The sequence below is a fragment of the Cibotium barometz genome, chromosome 5, assembly GCF_041138505.1.
Source record: "Cibotium barometz isolate CiBa-2024 chromosome 5, ASM4113850v1, whole genome shotgun sequence".
NCBI lineage: Eukaryota > Viridiplantae > Streptophyta > Polypodiopsida > Cyatheales > Cibotiaceae > Cibotium > Cibotium barometz.
In genome coordinates, this window is record NC_141050.1 from 14,628,802 (window position 1) to 14,648,400 (window position 19,599).

Here is a 19,599-nt window from a genome sequence, read left to right on the forward strand (position 1 = left end):
GCTAGGCTAAGAAAATGCATATAAAGGTACTACATAACTCAATAAGTGCATATAATATCATCACTTATGCAAAAAGATTTGATACGCTCGTATCAAACCATTTACAAGCTCAATTTGGATAGGCAAGCACGTAGTAAAACAGACACATGTGCTCCACGATATAGTGGAAGATGAGCAAGCCTGCGTAGCTCTTTCTCTTTCTTGGGAAGCATATTCCACACGTCGTGTGATTTCTTCTACCCCTTCATGTTCCAAACCACGATCTTCTGTTCTATCATGTAAGGCATTTATCATGTCATCCATATCATGTTTTAGTATTTTCTCTGAATCCGCCTCAAGTTCCTTGGGTTGTTGGATCACCTCGTTTGTGGCTACTCTTGTTGGTCTCCATCATTCAGGCTAGATATCCACTGGTTCGTCATTGTTGAAGCGTGCATTGCCACTAATTAGATGTTTCAATCACTCCACCAAAAATATTTCCCATTGTTTTGTATGATCATTGCAAATTCGTCGACGTCGAGCCACTTGGTATTTGCACAGTGAGTACATGGGCAAAGTGTCTTCTCCTCTAAATCAGCAAAATTTGAGGGTGTGGCGTCGTCCATGGTTTCCATATTGATTTGCAATGGGAATGAACGCTTATTTTTAGAGGGGGATTCTCCCTTAAGTATTTGTGGAGGGTTGAAGTCGGTGATATGGAATTTGAAATGTCGGGGACGCGCAAGATCTAGAAAGATTTTGAATTTGAATGAAAAGTAGCGACCGTCGAAAAGGTCGCCGAAATGGTCGTCGAAAAGAGCGTCAAAAAGGTCGTCGAAACGGTTGTCGAAATCAGTGTGGGAAACTCTTTTTTTCGACGCTTATTTCCACGTTCCGGGTATGAACTCATTATTAATTTTTGATGCTTTCTTCCACGTTGATTTCGATGCCTTTTTTGACACTTATTTTGACGGTTCAGGTTTTTACGATAAAACAGAGCGTCGCTTTCTAATGTCATTTTCTGCGTTTTTTGTGCGCGCATGCGTTTTTCTCCCTCAAGCAGGTTTGCCTCCTTCTTTGCCCTCCCTCCCCTCTCCTCTTGGTTGCATGTGCGTATGTTGTGAGATGTGTGTGTGTGTGTGATTAGGGATAATGTTTTTGTTTTTGCTTTGTTCTTTGTTTTGCAGGTTCTCTCTCTCTCTCTCTCCCAAGCTCTACTCCATTGCCTCTCCACTTCCTTACCACTCAAGCAGGTTCACCTCCTTCTTTGCCCTCCCTCCCCTCTCCTCTTCTTGGTTGCATGTGCGTGTGTTGTGAGATGTGTGTGTGTATGATTAGGGATAATGTTTTTGTTTTTGCTTTGTTCTTTGTTTTGCAAGTTCTCTCTCTCTCTCTCTCTCTCTCTCTCTCTCTCTCTCTCTCTCTCTCTCTCTCTCTCTCCCCCAAGCTCTACTCCATTGCCTCTCCACATCCTTACCACTCCTCAGTGCTTGGATCTCACGCTGGTAGGTGCTCTAACATCCAGGTTTTCATGGTTTTTTCATGTGTTTTAGATTGTTCAAGTTTGTTGTTCTTTGTTTTGCAGGTTCTCTCTCTCTCTCTCTCTCTCTCTCTCTCTCTCTCTCTCTCTCTCTCTCTCTCTCTCTCTCCGAAGCTCTACTCCATTGGCTCTCCACTTCCTTACCACTCCTCAGTGCTTCGATCTAACGCCGATAGGTGCTCTAACATCCACCTTTGCATGGTTTTTTCATGTGTATGCTCTTGTTCAAGTTTGTTCTCTTCTTTGTTTTTCAGGTTCTCTCTCTCTCTCTCTCTCTCTCTCTCTCTCTCTCTCTCTCTCTCTCAAGCTCTACTCCATTGGCTCTCCACTTCTTTAAGGCTCCTCAATGCTTCGATCTCACGCCTGTAGGTGCTCTAACATCCAGCTTTGCATGGTTTTTTCATGTGTATGATCTTATTTGAGTGCCCATGTGGGCTTTGTTATGTGTGTGTAGAGACATGTCCAACGCACCACTGCACCAATTTTATAAATTGTTAATCTAATGTCATCGTTGAGGCAATCCTTGATGGCTATAGGAAGCACGGATTGTAAGAATTTGTGCCAATCATGACTCTTCAAGCCACTAACCTCGTTGTCCTTTGTAAATGCTCCCTTCAAGCAATGCATGCATCCTATAGGGGTACGAAACTTACCAATGCACTTCTTTACACGCCATTGCTCTTCCTTTGTCATGACCCAAGGTGCTTTTGGTAGCTTCACCTTCCCATCTGCTCTACTTTGGGCCCATAAGTGTTGCATCTGTTAAACCTCTTGTAAATTATCTCGTTGTGCCTTGCTCTCCTTTGCTCCTGTGATGGTTTTACAGAGCACCTTGGCTATATGTGCATGTGTTGTGAGATGTGTGTGTGTGTGTGATTAGGGATAATGTTTTTGTTTTTGCTTTGTTCTTTGTTTTGCAGGTTCTCTCTCTCTCTCTCTCTCTCTCTCTCTCTCTCAAGCTCTACTCCATTGCCTCTCCACTTCCTTACCACTCCTCAGTGCTTGGATCTCACGCCGGTAGGTGCTCTAATATCCAGGTTTTCATGGTTTTTTCATGTGTTTCAGATTGTTCAAGTCTGTTGTTCTTTGTTTTGCAGGTTCTCTCTCTCTCTCTCTCTTCAAAGCTCTACTCCATTGGCTCTCCACTTCCTTACCACTCCTCAGTGCTTCGATCTTACGCCAATAGGTGCTCTAACATCCAGCTTTGCATGGTTTTTTCTTGTGTATTCTCTTGTTCAAGTTTGTTGTTCTTTGTTTTGCGGATTCTCTCCCTCTCTCCCAAGCTCTACTCCATTAGCTCTCCACTTCTTTAACACTCCTCAATGCTTCGATCTCACGCCTCTAGGTGCTCTAACATCCAGCTTTGCATGGTTTTTTCATGTGTATGCTCTTGTTCGAGTGCCCATGTGGGCTTTGTTATGTGTGTGTAGAGACATGTCTCACATTCCAGATGAGACACATGCTTACTCTCCATCCCTCTCTCCATATGCCATGTCGCCTGACCAATTTATGGGTTTTCTAACACAAGCCACTCCCGAGCAAAGAGCAATGGCACAACAATATTTTCAGGGACGGGCGAGCATTTCCACCGCACCATCGGGCACCACCACCGCTAACCCTAACTAGTTCACCACCAATAGAAACCCACAAAGGACTCCACGAAGAGCTATAATAATCCCTCCCTCAGGTCACTCGTCCAACGCTCGCAAAGGACAACGCTCGAGTGGTGGAGGTGGAGGCGGTTGTTGTCCAAGTGTAGGCATGGATGGGTCTATGCCCCCACGTAAGAGTCCTTCCATATCTAGCACCAGAAGCACTCCACGCGCTCGCGATCATCTCGTGACATTTTGATACACACCCCACACCCGATGGGGAAAATGTTATACAATTGTCAATGGCAATGTGGTTCTCGATGATGTCAGGCACAGCAAGAGATTAAGAGCCGCATCCGTGAGCTTTGCCACACTATCTTTACTAATAATGACTTTATGACTTTATGGCCAAAGTTGGATAAAGCTAAGAAAGAAAGAATCATTAATCAAATCAAGGATGAGTATAAGCCGGTTGTCATATGATGTTGTCCCCCATAAGGTGGATAAAGGACCACATGGTGGACGCTATGAAACATTGGCGGGGAGATGTTGTCCCCCATAAGGTGGATAAAGGACCACATGGTGGACGTTATGAAACATTGGCGGGGAGATGTGACCAGGAGAGTGAAGGCAGGGGTGAGAAGCCTTGGTACATCAGCATCGAGGATTGGAATGAGGAGAAGCAAAAGTATGCAAAAAATCCCCAATGCTACAAGCAACAAGAGGATGCGGCAAAAGTTTGAATGGAGAGCGTAGGAAGCTCTCACCTTGGAAGCGACGGTTGAGACGCATTCCATGACTACTTTGTAAGTATCAATGCTTATCTTCTATGTTTTATTTGATGTTATGTTATGTTTATTGTTTTTATGTTATGGTACTTTTAGAATCAAGTGGTTGGTTGGCCGACAACGGGAGAAGAGGACATTGCTAGCCGCCATAACATGTACTTTCTTTTGGAGAAGCTTGAGCCAGAAGGCATCAACCTCAATTGGGGGAATGTTACAGATATGGGAAGTGCGACAAGTCTTAACCTTATGATTTGTATACTTTCTTTGCCATTGCATGTTAGATCGTTATTTTGTATACCAAAAAAAAGCGTCTTGTGTGGTTTTTGCAGGGACCAATACCTGACCCTGAGTAAGGGCTCCCCATAGAGTGGCCTTGCCCATGTCTTTCCTCTTGTACATACATATTTTGGTCAGGTCACATCTTTATTTGAGCTTGTATGCAACTACTTTATGCAATTTTGGTCATCGAGTATAAAAACCATTTTGGCTTTCCATACCATACTATGGTCTTTTGTCGGCTCATCTCGTCAGAGCTTGTAATATGGTCTTTGATATATAAATTTCACATCTTGTAATATTATTTGGCCATTGTTTGCACTTGTGTACAATGTACATACTTTGTAATGTCAAAAACGTTATGGCACTCCAACTCTTCCAACAAATTCGCTTCGTTCTTCACATCAGAGTACAGTTGACTTTGGTACTCTATAAGTTTGGCATAATGGTGCATCCAGCTACAAGATTGTCGCTGGATACACCATTATGCCCAAATAAAATTTATACATGCACATGTCAAAATAAGCGTCGAAATTTTCCTGCATCCGTCCTTGAAATAAGCGTAAAAATTTTCTTGCTACTAGTGTTAAAATAATCGTCGAAAATGTCGTTCGAGATAAGAGTGGGAAAACAGAGTTATTTTGACGTGTATTTTGATGTGGAGTTCGACGTTTCCATTTCAACACATATTTCCATGAGTATTTCAATGTTTTGGGATTTTTTAGCTTAGTTTGAAAGCGTCGAAAAATGTGTCGATAATGGCCCCGCCTCTTTTAGTGCTTGCAACTTGCAGGCACTATATCTCTATGGTTTTTCCCAGAATATAGTCGAGTTGATACTTAAAATTATGGGATTAGGCCTGCTCTGATACCACTATTACAGGACCTTTTCTCCAAGTACAAGATTTTAACAAATTTTATAAAGTACTTTAAATAAGTTAACTACAAGTTAATACATCAACCTTAGAAGAAGAATTAAATGGAAAACTTAAACGAAAAAATATTTATGAACACAAGACAAAAGCATTGGGTCCAATCTGTCCCCCCATATGTAAGACCCGCGGTCTCGCATATGAGTATTTTAATGATTTATGAAGGTATGAAGTAATTTGATTCAATCATACATCTTCTCATCGGAGGAGAAAAGAGAACATAGAAAGAAAAGAGAGCTTCATCCAAGGAACCTGCAATTCTTACAAACCATGTTTAATCTCTCTCTCTCTCTCTCTCTCTCTCTCTCTTACACACACACACACACACACACACACACACACACACACACTCACTCACTCATGAAATAATTAAACCATATAAGGAAAACAATAAGAGAATTAATACTCCCTGTAGACGTTTGCCTGTCTCAACCTGTCTTGACTCCATGTATAGAAGTACAGGCCTCACTACAAGAGAATCACTGTTTTTCGACGATTAGTTTCCATGCCTGGTCGCGTCGTCCGTATATGCATCAAAATACGCGTGGAAATAAGCGTCGAAATAACAGTGAAATTTTATTTTTTTTTAAATTTAAATTTATATATAATATTTGCTAGTTCCCACCCTGGGGTGTGTTTTAGCCTTCACTTTCTACCTCTTTGCAAGCACATGTGTCTATGAGAGAGAGAGAGAGAGAGAGAGAGAGAGAGAGAGAGAGAGAGAGAGGGGGGGAGGGAGAGAGGAGGGTAGAACTTCCATCACGCTCTTTGAAGGAGGACGAATGCTAGCTCCTCCTCCTCATCACTAAGGTGCAATTAAGAAAGTGCTCTGTTTTACAAAGAAATTAAAGTTCATCATCAACTTGCTCATCCTCACAGCGAGTTCCATGGCTCCAAATAAATCTATTTCTAGAAATACTTCTTCATTGTTGTCATTTGGTGGAACCGGTTGTCTTGTAGTAGTAGAAGGTAATTCATCCATGTCGTCATCCTCTTCTAGCTCTATTTCCAAATAAATCTATTTCTAGAAATACATCTTCACTGTTGTCATTTGGTGGAACCGGTTGTCTTGTAGTAGTAGAAGGTAATTCATCCATGTCGTCATCCTCTTCTAGCTCTAGCATGAGAGCTGTCGATGCATCACGATCATACTCAACTTGAATCTGTTCTTCTTCTAGATTATCTCTAGTGTCTGTTTCTCCTTCACGATGTATTTGCTCAATGAGTACACCTTCATCCGATCCTAATCCAATGTGAGCCTCACCTACTTCCTCAACTATTATGTCTTCTTCTTGTTGTTCAATAGGTGCTAGTGGTGTATGCTCAACCATCACATGATCTAGGGGGAGTTGCTCAATGTCTGGCAATTCATCCACTGCTATTTTCAGATCTTCAAATATTTGTTTACCTCATGGATTTATTTGGATCACAAACAACCATTTATGATCTATCGGGTCTTCCACAAAGATGACTTGCTCACAGTGCTCTGGTAGCACAAATGTGTCCCTTTTATCAGTCCATATCTTTGTGCGATCTACTTGAAGAAATCCACATTTGTCTTTGCGTACAGTTACTTGCGCCTGTTGAGTTACCAACTTGAACCATTTCACATAAAAAATAAACATATCAAACTTTCCGAATCCAACCTTGATAATATCTTGGATTGTTCCACAATAATCCAGCATGCCTACTTCAGTATTTCCATCACTTGCACTTCAACGACTTTCTTGCATGAAATTAGCCTTCACACCACAATCAAATGTTGTTCTCTTTTTATCTATTCCTTCTACTCAAAAGTGACATCCACGTGTGACCAAATTTCCCCAAACTTACAATACTGCAAGGACAATAAATAAGTACTTTTATTGTATAAATTCACGAAAGCACAACATAAAAGAAAATGCGTAGATATCTCAAACTCACATACATGGAAATCACAACCATATGCAAGCTCCTCCTCCTCATCACTTATTGATTCACCATTGCGTTTAGCACTTGCAGTATGGTTTACTCGAGCCGTTTATTAGAAGGAAAGTCTGGAAGAAGTGTAAGTTCCATTCGGTATGGTAGTGTGCAGGTTCTTCGACTCCTTCTAAAACTCAAACAAGCTTGGTCCCTTTCAGCCTTCACCAAGTTATATCTCTTGATCCATTTCTCCATAGCATGTGAGTTTAAGATGCAAAATTGATTGATCTTCTCACGCAATGCTACATCCATTGTTCTCACAAGGCCTTTCCCTTGTGGCTCTTCCCCAACTAGTCGATCATCTTCTTCTTGTGTCCATAATCTTGGCATATCGGGATGAGACGTACTGAGAAATTCAATTATATATACAAGTGATTCTTGAACAAGCCATCCCGCTGCCATACTACCTTCAAGACGAGCTCTTTGATGAACAAATCCTTTAAGTGTCTTCATAAATCTCTCCAAAAAAAACATCCATCGGCTATGGACAATTGAATGGTTAAAGTATTTGTTGGAAAGTATTTCTTAGCCATTGTAAAACAGCCTCGATGGAGTTTAACCATGCTGCTTCCAATGTGTCTCTACTAATCTCTTTTCTTGATATCCAACGCACCACTGCACCAATTTTGTAAATTGTTGCTCTAATGTCATCGTTGAGGCAATCCTTGATGGCTATACCCTATTCACGAATTGTAAGAATTTGTTCCAATCATGACTCTTCAAGCCACTAAGTTCGTTGTCCTTTGTAAATGCTCCCTTCAAGCAATGCATTCATCTTGTAGGGGTACGAAACTCACCAATGCACTTCTTTACACGCCGTTGCTCTTCCTTTGTCACCCAAGGTGCTTTTGGTAGCTTCTCCTTCCCATCTGATCTACTTTGGGCCCATAAGTGTTGCATGCAATGAACCTCTTGTAAATCATCTCATTGTGCCTTGCTCTCCTTTGCTCCTGTGATGGTTTTCCAAAGCACCTCGGCTATATTCTTGAAAATGTGCATTGGGTCAAGAAGATGGTTCACTAGAAGGTCATTCAAGTATGGAAGTTGATGGAAAATGGATAGGCGCTTCATTCTTGGTGGAGGTGTGTAGGTTGGATCCAGCTCCCATAAGGTCCTCCAATCACTGCTCTTCCATATGTGAGGAGACCTCCCTAGAAATCCCTCATGCAAAGGATGGTTGTCAGGGAGATACTTCTTGTGGTCCCCCTTGTATACTATCTTCTTCAGAGAGACTGAGTACCGAGCCCCTCAAGTTGCGGCCCACATAATGGACATCCATTATACCCTAACACTGAAAGCCCTGTAGAACATCAAAAAAGATTGTAGTAGGAGGTAAGTTTGGATGACAATCATGACTTAACATAATATGTTGACAAGCTACAGTTTTACCAGAGCACTCTCCATAGCCAGGCCAATCATGCATAGTCCACATAAGTATTCCTCTCAATGTTAGTGCACGTTGTCCAAACCTCTTGGAAATATCATAAACTTCAATGCCCTCCCATAGAACATGAAGCTCCTCAACTAAAGGGGCTAAATATACATCCATGCTCTTAACCTTATACTTTCCAGGAACTATCAAAGACAGTAAAAGATGCCCTTTTTTTATCACTAGCCATGGTGGAAGATTATAGTTGACTAGACAAACATGCCATGTACTCCATGAAGAACTTTGTAGACCAAATGGATTCACTCCATTCATCACGGGTCAAAGTCGAATATGGCGAGCCTCCTCCTGAAAGGCTACCCACTTCTCTTCAATGTGCTTCCATGCAGGGGAATCTATGGGCACACGCATAATACCATCCATGGACCTAGTATTACAGTGCCAAGTTATCAATCTTACAATGGATTTGCACTTGAACATTGTTTTAATAGGAGGGATGATGGAAAAGTGTCGTAAAACATTTTCTGGTATTGTACTGCGTTGTTATATTCGTGTTGATATAAAGAATACAATCATTTGGACAAGCATGGTGTGTGTTGTAGTCCATGCCAATCGAGTGGAGCATTGTTTTTGCTCGACTATGGTGCACTGGCATCTCATTATCTTCTGGCAATATTTGACGTTTCAATAAGCTGTTACACAAAATAGATAGGCTAAGAAAATGCATATAAAGGTACATAACTCACTAATTGCATATGATATCATCACTTACGCAAAACATTTTGATACGCTCATATCAGACCATCCAAAAATCGATTACAAGTTCGATTTGGATAGGCAATCGCGTAAAATAGACACATGTGCTTCATGATATAGTGGAAGGCGAGCAAGCCTGCGTAGCTCTTTCTCTTCTTGGGAAGTGTATTCCACACGTCGTGTGATTTCTTCTACCCCTTCATGTTCCAAACCACGATCTTCTATTCCATCATGTAAGGCATTTATCATGTCATCCATGTCATGTTCTAGGTTTTTCTCTAAATCTGCCTCAAGTTCCTCGGGTTGTTGGATCACCTCGTTTGTGGTTACTCTTGTTGGTCTCCATCGTTCAGGGGCCGGATATCCAGTGTTTCGTCATTGTTGAAGCATGCATTGCCACTAATTAGATGTTCCAATCGCTCCACCGAAAATATTCCCCATTTTTTGTACGATCATTGCAAATTCGTTGACGTCGAGCCACTTGGTATTTGCACAGTGAGTACATGGGCAAAGTGTCTTCTCCTCTAAATCAACAAAATTTGAGGGTGTGGCATCATCCATGGTTTCCATATTGATTTGCAATGGGAATGAATGCTTATTTTTGGAGGGGGATTCTCCCTTAAGTATTTGTGGAGGGTGGAAGTTGGTAATATGGAATTTGAAATGTCGGGGGCGCGCAAGATCTGGAAAGACTTTAAATTTGAATGAAAAGTAGCGAACGTGGAAATAAGCATCGAAAAGGTCGAAATTAGCGTGGGAAACTTTTTTTTTACGTTTATTTCCACGTTCCGAGTATGAATTGATTATTATTTTTTGACGCTTTTTTCACGTTGGTTTCGACACCTTTTTTGACAGTTCAAGTTTTTACAGTAAAACAGAGCCTCGCTTTCTAGTGTCATTTTTTGTGTTTTCTATGCGCGCGTGCGTTTTTTCCATCAAGAAAGTTTGCCTTCTTCTTTGCCCTCCCTCCCCTCTCCTCTTGGTTGCATGTGCCTGTGTTGTGAGGTGTGTGTGTGTGATTAGGGATAATGTTTTTGTTTTCGCTTTGTTCTTTTTTGTTTTGCAGGTTCTCTCTCTCTCTCTCTCTCTCTCTCTCTCTCTCTCTCTCTCTCTCTCTCCCAATCTCTAATCCATTGCCTCTCCACTTCCTTACCACTCAAGCAGGTTCGCCTCCTTCTTTGCCCTCCCTCCCCTCTCCTCTTAGTTGCATGTACGTGTGTTGTGAGATGTGTGTGTGTGTGATTAGGGATAATGTTTTTATTTTTGCTTTGTTCTTTGTTTTGTAGGTTCTCTCTCTCTCTCTCTCTCTCTCTCTCTCTCTCTCTCTCTCTCTCTCTCTCTCTCTCTCTCTCTCTCTCTCTCTCTCTCTCTCTCGCTCTACTTCATTGCCTCTCCACTTCCTTAGCACTCCTCGGTACTTCAATCTCACGCCGGTAGGTGCTCTAACATCCAGGTTCATCGTTTTTTCATGTGTTTCAGATTGTTCAAGTTTGTTGTTCTTTGTTTTGCAGGTTCTCTCTCTCTCTCTCTCTCCGAAGCTTTACTCCATTGGCTCTCCACTTCCTTACCACTCCTTAGTGCTTCAATCTCACGTCGGTAGGTGCTCTAACATCTAGCTTTGCATGGTTTTTTCATGTGTATGCTCTTGTTCAAGTTTGTTGTTCTTTGTTTTGCAGATTCTCTCTCTCTCTCTCTCTCTCTCCCAAGCTCTACTCCATTGGCTCTCCACTTCCTTACCACTCCTCAATGCTTCAATCTCATGTCGGTAGGTGCTCTAACATCCAGCTTTGCATGGTTTTTTCATGTGTATGCTCTTATTTGAGTGCCCATGTGGGCTTTGTTATGTGTGTGTAGAGACATGTGTCGCACTCCAGATGAGACACCGGCTTACTCTCCATCCCTCTCTCCATACGCCATGTTGCCTAACCAATTTATGGGTTTTCTAGCACAAGCCATGCCCGAGCAAAGAGCAATGGCACAACAATATTTTTGGGGACGGGCGGGCATTTCGGCCGCACCATCGGGCACCACCACCGCTAACCCTAGTTCACCAATAGAAACCCCACAAAGGACTCCATGAAGAGCTATAAGAACCCCTCCCTCAGGTCGCTCGTCCAACGCTCGCAGAGGACAACGCCCAAGTGCAAGCATGGATGGGTCTATGCCCCCATGTGAGCATCCTTCCATATCTAGCACGAGAAGCACTCCTCCACGCTCGCGATCATCTCACGATGTTTTGACACACACCCCACACCCGATGGGAAAAAATATTATACAATTGTCAATGGCAATGTGGTTTTGGATGATGTCGGGCGGCAAGAGATGAAGAGCCGCATCTACGAGCTTTGCCACATTGTCTTTGCTATAATGACTTTATGGCCAAAGGCTACTCTTGTTGGTCTCCATCATTCAGGCCTGGATATCCACTGGTTTGTCATTGTTGAAGCATGCACTACCACTAATTAGATGTTTCAATCGCTCCACTGGAAATATTACCCATTTTTTTGTATAATCATTTTGCAAATTCGTCGACATCGAGCGACTTGGTATTTGCAGCGAGTACATGAGCAAAGTGTCTTCTCCTCTAAATCAACAAAATTTGAGGGTGTGGCGTCGTCCATGGTTTCCATATTGATTTGCAATGGGAACGAATGCTTATTTTTGGAGGGGGTTTCTCCCTTAAGTATTTGTGGAGGGTGAAGTCGGTGATATGGAATTTGAAATGTCGAGCGCACGCAAGATCTGGAAAGATTTTGAATTTGAATGAAAAGTAGCGACCGTGGAAATAAGCGTCGAAAAGGTCGCCGAAATGGGCGTCGAAAAGAGCGTCAAAAAGGTCGTCGAAATGGTTGTCAAAATCAGTGTGGAAAACTTTTTTTTTTCAACACTTATTTCCACGTTCTGGGTATAAACTCATTATTATTTTTTGATGTTTTTTCGACACTTTTTTCACGTTGATTTCGATGCCTTTTTCAACACTTATTTCGACGGTTTAGGTTTTTATAGTAAAACAAAGCCTCGCTTTCTTATGTCATTTTTTTTTGCGTTTTCTACGAGCACGTGCATTTTTCTCCCTCAAGCATGTGCACCTCCTTCTTTGTCCTCCCTCCCCTCTCCTTTTGGTTGCATGTGCGTGTGTTGTGAGATGTGTGTGTGTGTGATTTAGGGATAATGTTTTTGTTTTTGCCTTGTTCTTTGTTTTGCAGATTCTCTCTCTCTCTCTCTCTCTCTCTCTCTCTCTCTCTCTCTCTCTCTCTAAGCTCTACTCCATTGCCTCTCCACTTCCTTACCACTCCTCAGTGCTTCAATCTCATGCCATCAGGTGCTCTGAAATCCAGGTTTGCATGGTTTTTTCATGTGTTTCAGATTGTTCAAGTTTGTTGCTCCTTTGTTTTGCAGGTTCTCTTTATCTCTCCCAAGCTCTACTCCATTGGCGCTCCACTTCCTTACCACTCCTCAGTGCTTCGACCTCATGCCTGTAGGTGCTCTAACATCCAGCTTTGCATGGTTTTTTCATGTGTATGCTCTTGTTCAAGTTTGTTGTTCTTTGTTTTGCAGGTTCTCCCTCTCTCTCTCTCTCTCTCTCTCTCTCTCTCTCTCTCTCTCTCTCTCTCTCTCTCCCCCCCAAAGCTCTACTCCATTGGCTCTCCACTTCCTTACCACTCCTCAGTGCTTCGATCTCACATCGGTAGGTTCCCTAACATCCAGCTTTGCATGGTTTTTTCATGTGTATGCGCTTATTCAAGTGCCCATGTGGGCTTTGTTATGTGTGTGTAGAGACATGTCCCGCACTCCAGATGAGACACCGGCTTACTCTCCATCCCTCTCTCCATACGCCATGTCGCCTGACCAATTTATGGGTTTTCTAGCACAAGCCATGCCCGAGCAAAGAGTGATGGCACAACAATATTTTGGGGGACGGGCGGGCACTTCGGTCGCACCATCGGGCACCACCACCGCTAACCCTAGTTCACCAATCAAAACCCCACAAAGGACTCCACGAAGAGCTATAAGAACCCCTCCCTCAAGTCGCTCGTCCAATGCTCGCAAATGACAATGTTCAAGTGGTGGAGGTGGAGACGGTTGTTGTCCAAGTGTGCAGGCACAGATGAGTCTACGCCCCCATGTGAGCATCCTTCCATATCTAGCATAAGAAGCACTTCACGCTCGCATCATCGCGACGTTTCGACACACACCCCACATCTTATGGGAAAAAATATTATACAATTATCAATGGCAATGTGGTTTTGGATGATGTCGGGCAAGAGATGAAGATCCGCATCCGCGAGCTTTGCCACATTGTCTTTGCTAATGACTTTATGACTTTATGGCCAAAGTTGGATAAAGTTAAGAAAGAAAGAATCATTAATCAAATCAAGGATGAGTATAAGCCGGCCGTCGGTAGTAGTGATGTTGTCCCCATAAGGTGGATAAAGGACCACATGGTGGACGTCATGAAACATTGGCGGGGAGATGTGACCAAGAGAGTGAAGGCAAGGGGTGAGAAGCCTTGGTACATCAGCATCGAGGATTGGAATGAGGAGAAGCAGATGTATGCAAGAAATCCCCAACGCTACAAGCAACAAGAGGATGCGGTGAAAGCCAAAATGGAGAGCATAGGAAGCTGTCACCTTGGAAGCGGCGGTTGGGACATGTCTACTTTGTAAGTATCAACGCTTATCTTCTATGTTTCATTTGATGTTATGTTATGTTTATTGTTTTTATGTTATGGTACTTTTAGAATCAAGTGGTTGGTTGGCCGAGAATGAGAGAAGAGGAGGACATTGCTCGCCGCCATAACATGTACTTTCTTTTAGAGAAGCTTGAGCGAGAGGGCATCAACACCTCAATTGGGGGAATGCTGCAGATATGGTAAGTGTAGCAAGTCTTAACATTATGATTTATATACTTGCTTTGCCATTGCATGTTAGATCGTTGTTTTGTATACAAAAAAAAGCATCTTGTAAGGTTTTTGTAGGGACGAATACCTGACCCCCCTGAGTGAGGGCTCCGCATAAGAGTGGCCTTGCCCATGTCTTTCCTCTTATACATACATATTTTGGTCACCTCACGTCTTTGTTTGAGCTTGTATGTAGCTACTTTATGCAATTGCAGCTACTTTATGCAATTTTGGTCATCAAGTATAAAAACCATTTTGGCTTTCCATACCATACTATGGTCTTTGTTGGCTCATCTCGTCAGAGCTTGTAATATGGTCTTTGATATGTAAATTTCATATCTTGCAATATAACTTGGCCATTGTTTGCACTTGTGTACAATGTACATACTTTGTAATGTCAAAAACGTGGCACTCCAACTTTTCCAACAAATTTGCTTCGTTCTTCACATCAGAGTACAGTTGACTTTGGTACTCTATAAGTTTGGCATAATGGTGCATCCAGCTACAAGATTGTAGCTGGATGCACCATTATGCAAAAAAATAAATAAATCTGCACACGTCGAAATAAGCATTGAAATTTTCATGCATCCGTAAGCGTCGAAATTTTCCTGCAACTGTCGAAAGAACAGTCGAAATAATCGTCGAAAATGCCGTTGAAATAAGAGTGGGAAAAAAGACTTATTTTGATGCAAAGTTTGACGTTTCCATTTTTGACGCATATTTCCACGAGTATTTTGATGTTTTGGGATTTTTGGGCTTACTTCTAAAGTGTTGAAAAATGCGTCGATAATGGCCCCACCTCTTTTAGTGCCTGCAACTTGCAGCCACTTTATCTCTCTGGTTTTGCGTCAGAATATAGTCGAGTTGATACTTAAAATTATGGGAATAGGCCTGGTCTACAACTATGCATGGGCCGTTTTGCTAAATTCAACCGTACGCAAAAACTGACCTACTTTTTGGAATCTCTATCATAAAGATGCTATTTTTATCATAAATTTATTTTCTTTATATTTTTCTAATTGTTTAGAGATATTTATATACTCTCATATCTAACTATAATTGTTATTGAATAAACATAATTAAATTCTCAAGAAAGTTTACTCACATAACAATGAGAAGCCATGAAAAAAAGAAAAAGAGGGCTTAAGAGGCATCCTTATCAATTTGATCTTGCTAGATGATTTTTTTTTGACCAATGTGCCATTGAGGGGGAGGCAAGAATAGCATTCTTCATAAGGAAGAATATGAGCACTTCTTGTGTATAAAAGTACATTACATTTTGTGAAAGGCTTTCTCCTAGTTGTAAGTTTTGATGAGAAGCTTTACTAAACTCCAATCTAAGGGTTTTGCATTAAAGATATTTAGGAGAAAGATTCATTCCTTTTATAAAACCATATTGCCTTTGAGAGATAATTCTAGCTAAGATAGGCATTAGTTTTTTAAGCATGATTTTAGTTACAATTTTTACATGGTATTGAGTAGAGTGACGCTTTAACTAGATGCATCATAATGGGTCTCTAGCACTTCACCTTCACACAGTTATCATCGATTAACCCTCCGATGACACCACTGTTTTGCTAAAGCTTATCCATTAATGTTTTGTTTAATAAGATGGTTTCATATGTCAAGTATAAGGTGTGGGTACACATAAACAACGATGCAAAGGAAGCCCACTTTTATGGGCACGATGGTAACACCATGGAAGCCCCCTTCTATTCGATACAAAAAATGAAAAACATATTAATTGATGGAGTAGATTGTGATGTAAAGGGTGTGTTTGTGAGCTCAAAGTTTCTAGCTTGGACAAGCGAAGCCCAACCCTTGATGTCCAATATAAGGGGAAAATCATTGCCAAGATGAAGGTCCAAGATGTGAATAAAGAGGTTAAGGACAAAGTACTAGAAAGATCTAAAATAAATAGTTGGTAACATAAGGACATTGGTCAATACTAAGCTCATGAAAAACAAGTGGAGGAAGTTAATACCCCTCAAAATTTGAGTTAGAATATGAAAGATCATGGATGTGGGGGTTTGATAAAAGGAGGGATTTCATGTATCTCTAGGTAATAAAGGAGTTTAAAATAATTAGCAATCGCTCAATGCTCACATATAACATCAAACTTAATAAAGTGGATATCATTAAGGAGTTAAATATCAAGTTGAAAGATACCAAAGTGTGGTTTTGAGATGAGATTATGCTCTAGCTCAAGAAGTAAAAAGGTATGAAACTCACAAAAAGTTTGAGTAGCATGGGCAAATAGGTATTTTTTCATGATGAAAAGCCCTCATTTAAGACTTTTGCAAACCAAAATAAACCATTTTCCAAGTGGTACCTCACCAACCAACAATAGATTCCCTATCTCTTGAAGTTATAATTGTTGTATATCCAAGTAGCACTACCTCACCAACAATAGATTCCCTATCTCTTAAAGTTATAATTGTTGTATTTCCAAGTAGCATAAGTTATTTTAGGTTTTCTAGTTTGATTTGAGTTTTTCCTTTTCATATCATAGATTTTGCTTAAGACCTTTATGGCCATCATGTTATGTATAAGGTTTTATAGGTCATTTCTACCTTAGCATAATTTTCTTCTTCTTCTTCTTCTTCTCCTCTCTCTCGCTCTCGCTCTCTCTCTCTCTCTCTCTCTCCAATATTTATGGCAATAAGTCTCTAACAATGCTTAACTCACTTGAGAGCATTGGACACACTTTGCCAAAGCTCAATCACATGTGTAATTAACATCTTTAATCTATAATGGACCTTACTATCATTGTACACAAAAAAACTTGTGGACTATATACACTGGACGTGAAATAATTTCATTTTTACTTGCAAACATTACTATCTCAGTTTGGAAAAATCTATGAAATTTTAAGCACGTAGTTAGATTCTAGCTTGAAAAATCAAGATCCTTGGGAAAAAGAATGAGAAATGTTGACTCGATAAGTTTTATGATTTTTTTAATAAAATACGAGTAACCTCACCTGTTTTTGATCGGTAGGAGTCTACCCCTCCACGAACCTCCAAACTGCATGCCCGAATGTGCCCCAGTCTCCCAGATCTTACCATGATGCCACGTAGCAACCCCCGTTAACATCGACTTCCTTTACATAATATAGAGATATAAGGTATAGAGAAAGATGTGAGAGAGAAAAATGTTTGTCGTATGACTGGGCCACTAGGTGCCAACTATTTTATTTACATGGAAAGTGACCGGGAATTGGTAGGTGTTGGCAATGGCCCATTTGAAAAGAATATTCGCGGCTAGGAATTGTACCTGTGTTCGAAAAAAAGCCGAGTTTTGTGCCGTTTGCACTTGCATATTTTGAAAAAAAAACATAAATATAAAACTTGAAGGTACAAATACCTTTAGATTTTGAGAAATTACAGAACAAAAATCTTCAGATTTCAAGATTTTTTAAAATAAATAATTTCATAATTTTTAGGTAAAGGTTTTCCACTTTTTTGGAAAAATACTTTTTTTTTTCGAACACTGAATTGTACTCGTGGAAAACCTGTGGGATTCTGGCGGCCAGGCAGAATCATTCGCCAGCTAGGCTATCCTAGCTGGCCTGCAATACACAGACAAGAGTTGATAGGCCCAACGCGTCAAGTTGTGTATAGTTAATATGCATGCATTTTGACAGCTCACAATGGGCTGTAATTACCAATGTTAATTTATATTTTTATTGACGAGGTGAGCACTCCCTTCATAGGCGCTGTTAATTACAAAATTAATTCCTATACATTGTTATACTGTAAAGTGATGATAATTTCTCTGCAAAGTGAATATATATTCTTCTTTCACATCATTGTATTTTGCTATAAATGGGGGAGGCGGTTGTCGGGGGAGTCTCGTGTAAAGCAATACAGCGGCCGCCGGCTCTTCTACAATTTCAAATAGTTGTGCAAATTTACTAAGGTTACGGTCTAATATTATTGAAGAAAAAAAGGAAAAAAAAGATAATATGGATTCAAATATAGACGATAATAATAATGATAATTGCACGTGCTCACTATAAATTCATCCATGCCGCTACTTCTTCCCCAGTGCCCAGCTTTGCCTTGCCTTTCTCCTGAGTAGCCTTGTAATCCCACGTTGAATCTCACCGTTGCCTTCTGAGCTCCGGAAATGGCCCGTTCGACCACTTGTCTTGCTGCCTTGGTGCTGCTAGGTCTGCTTACTCAGGCAAGTTTTCCACCACATGTTGAGCTCCTGCAGCCCCTTTTGTATTGCAGCTCTCCCACAGTACGCTCGGGTAAGGGGTAATGCCTCACACGTCTGTGCTTGCTTTCGCAGGTTGCCATGTCGTATGCGCATGCAGACGGTCCGGAGCTTTATCAAGCAAGGCACCTGCTGTCTGTAGGTAAGATGCCCGATCTCTCAAATGAAGACTTGTCTGCATCAACAGGATGGTTTGTTCTGCGCACAAGTAGTTAGGTTTTATTGCATTAGTTGCTTCTGCAAGTGCGTGTGTGTGTTTGTGATGCGTGTGCACCTGCGCGCTCCACGGATTAAAGGGATGTGTGTGTGCGCAGATTGCCCCGGGCTGTGCGCAACGAGGTGCAGTGAGGCCAGCAGGGCGAAGATCTGCTCGTTCGATTGCAACGCCTGCTGCAAGACTTGCAACTGCGTGCCCTCAGGCACAGCCGGTAACCGTGAGGAGTGCCCCTGCTACGCCAACCTCAAGAACTCCAAGGGCACCGGCAAATGCCCGTAAATGCTGTAACTACCTCGATTATTACTACACCGTGTGACCGTCTCTTCTGTGCTCTTCTTAATTATGATTTTTGTATATCCTTAAGCCATGCTTTTTAAGCGTTCAGTACTGTAACAGAAATCTTTAAATTCCCCAGATTTTCATTTATAAATAATTCCGCTTTTTTAGTTAAAAGCGTGGCCACTTAAAATTTCAAGTTTTTCCGCTTTTTGGAAATATGCTTTTTTTGAAACATTGATATGACGTAGTGATTGTCACTTGTGTATCCTCAAGACGTCGAATCACCATTATTACATGATGTGAAGCTCACTCGTAATTTCAATAACCCCAGCGTGATTCCAATTACACATGCCAGTATTGTGGTTAAGTCGTTAGTAAGAAAATGGTATGATAGCTATTACATATTAACCATGGACAACTAAGTCATAACCATGGACAACCAAGTCACGAGGAGAGGAGAAAGATAAATCTTGGATTCCTAAAAAATAAGGAGCCCTTGTAGTTTAGCAGATAAATCTTGTAGTTTAGCCTTCGTTGTTCTTTTGTTTCATTTAGTAATGCCTTTTACATACCATAGCAATGTGTGGGTTGAGTACAGGTATGTTGCATAAATTTTTACAAATTTTTGCATAAATTTTTACAAATTTTTGCATAAATTTTTACAAATTTTTACAACACCCTTGTAATCCACCTTTCATTTCTAAAAAATAAGGAGCCCTTTAGGTTTAGCAGATAAATCTTGTAGTTTAGCCTTCGTTGTTCTTC

At 41.1% G+C, this 19,599-nt stretch overlaps 1 protein-coding gene across 1 annotated transcript; it reads left to right on the forward strand.

Annotated features, from left to right (window-relative positions):
• Positions 1–18,165: 18,165 nt before the first annotated feature.
• Positions 18,166–18,985, forward strand: LOC147638098 (cypmaclein-like). The gene is made up of 3 exons (XM_086794886.1): positions 18,166–18,302; positions 18,414–18,480; positions 18,653–18,985. The coding sequence occupies exons 1-3, from the start codon at positions 18,246–18,248 to the stop codon at positions 18,832–18,834; spliced, it is 306 nt and encodes a 101-aa protein (XP_086651012.1). The 5' UTR covers positions 18,166–18,245; the 3' UTR covers positions 18,835–18,985.
• The last annotated feature ends 614 nt before the right edge of the window (positions 18,986–19,599 follow it).

Excerpts from the sequence above, each read along its gene's own strand:
- LOC147638098 (XM_086794886.1), top strand. The coding sequence starts at position 18,246 with ATGGCCCGTTCGACCACTTGTCTTGCTGCCTTGGTGCTGCTAGGTCTG. Across the intron at positions 18,303-18,413 it reads TGCTAGGTCTGCTTACTCAG|GTTGCCATGTCGTATGCGCA; the intron begins GCAAGTTTTCCA and ends TTGCTTTCGCAG. Across the intron at positions 18,481-18,652 it reads AAGGCACCTGCTGTCTGTAG|ATTGCCCCGGGCTGTGCGCA; the intron begins GTAAGATGCCCG and ends GTGTGTGCGCAG.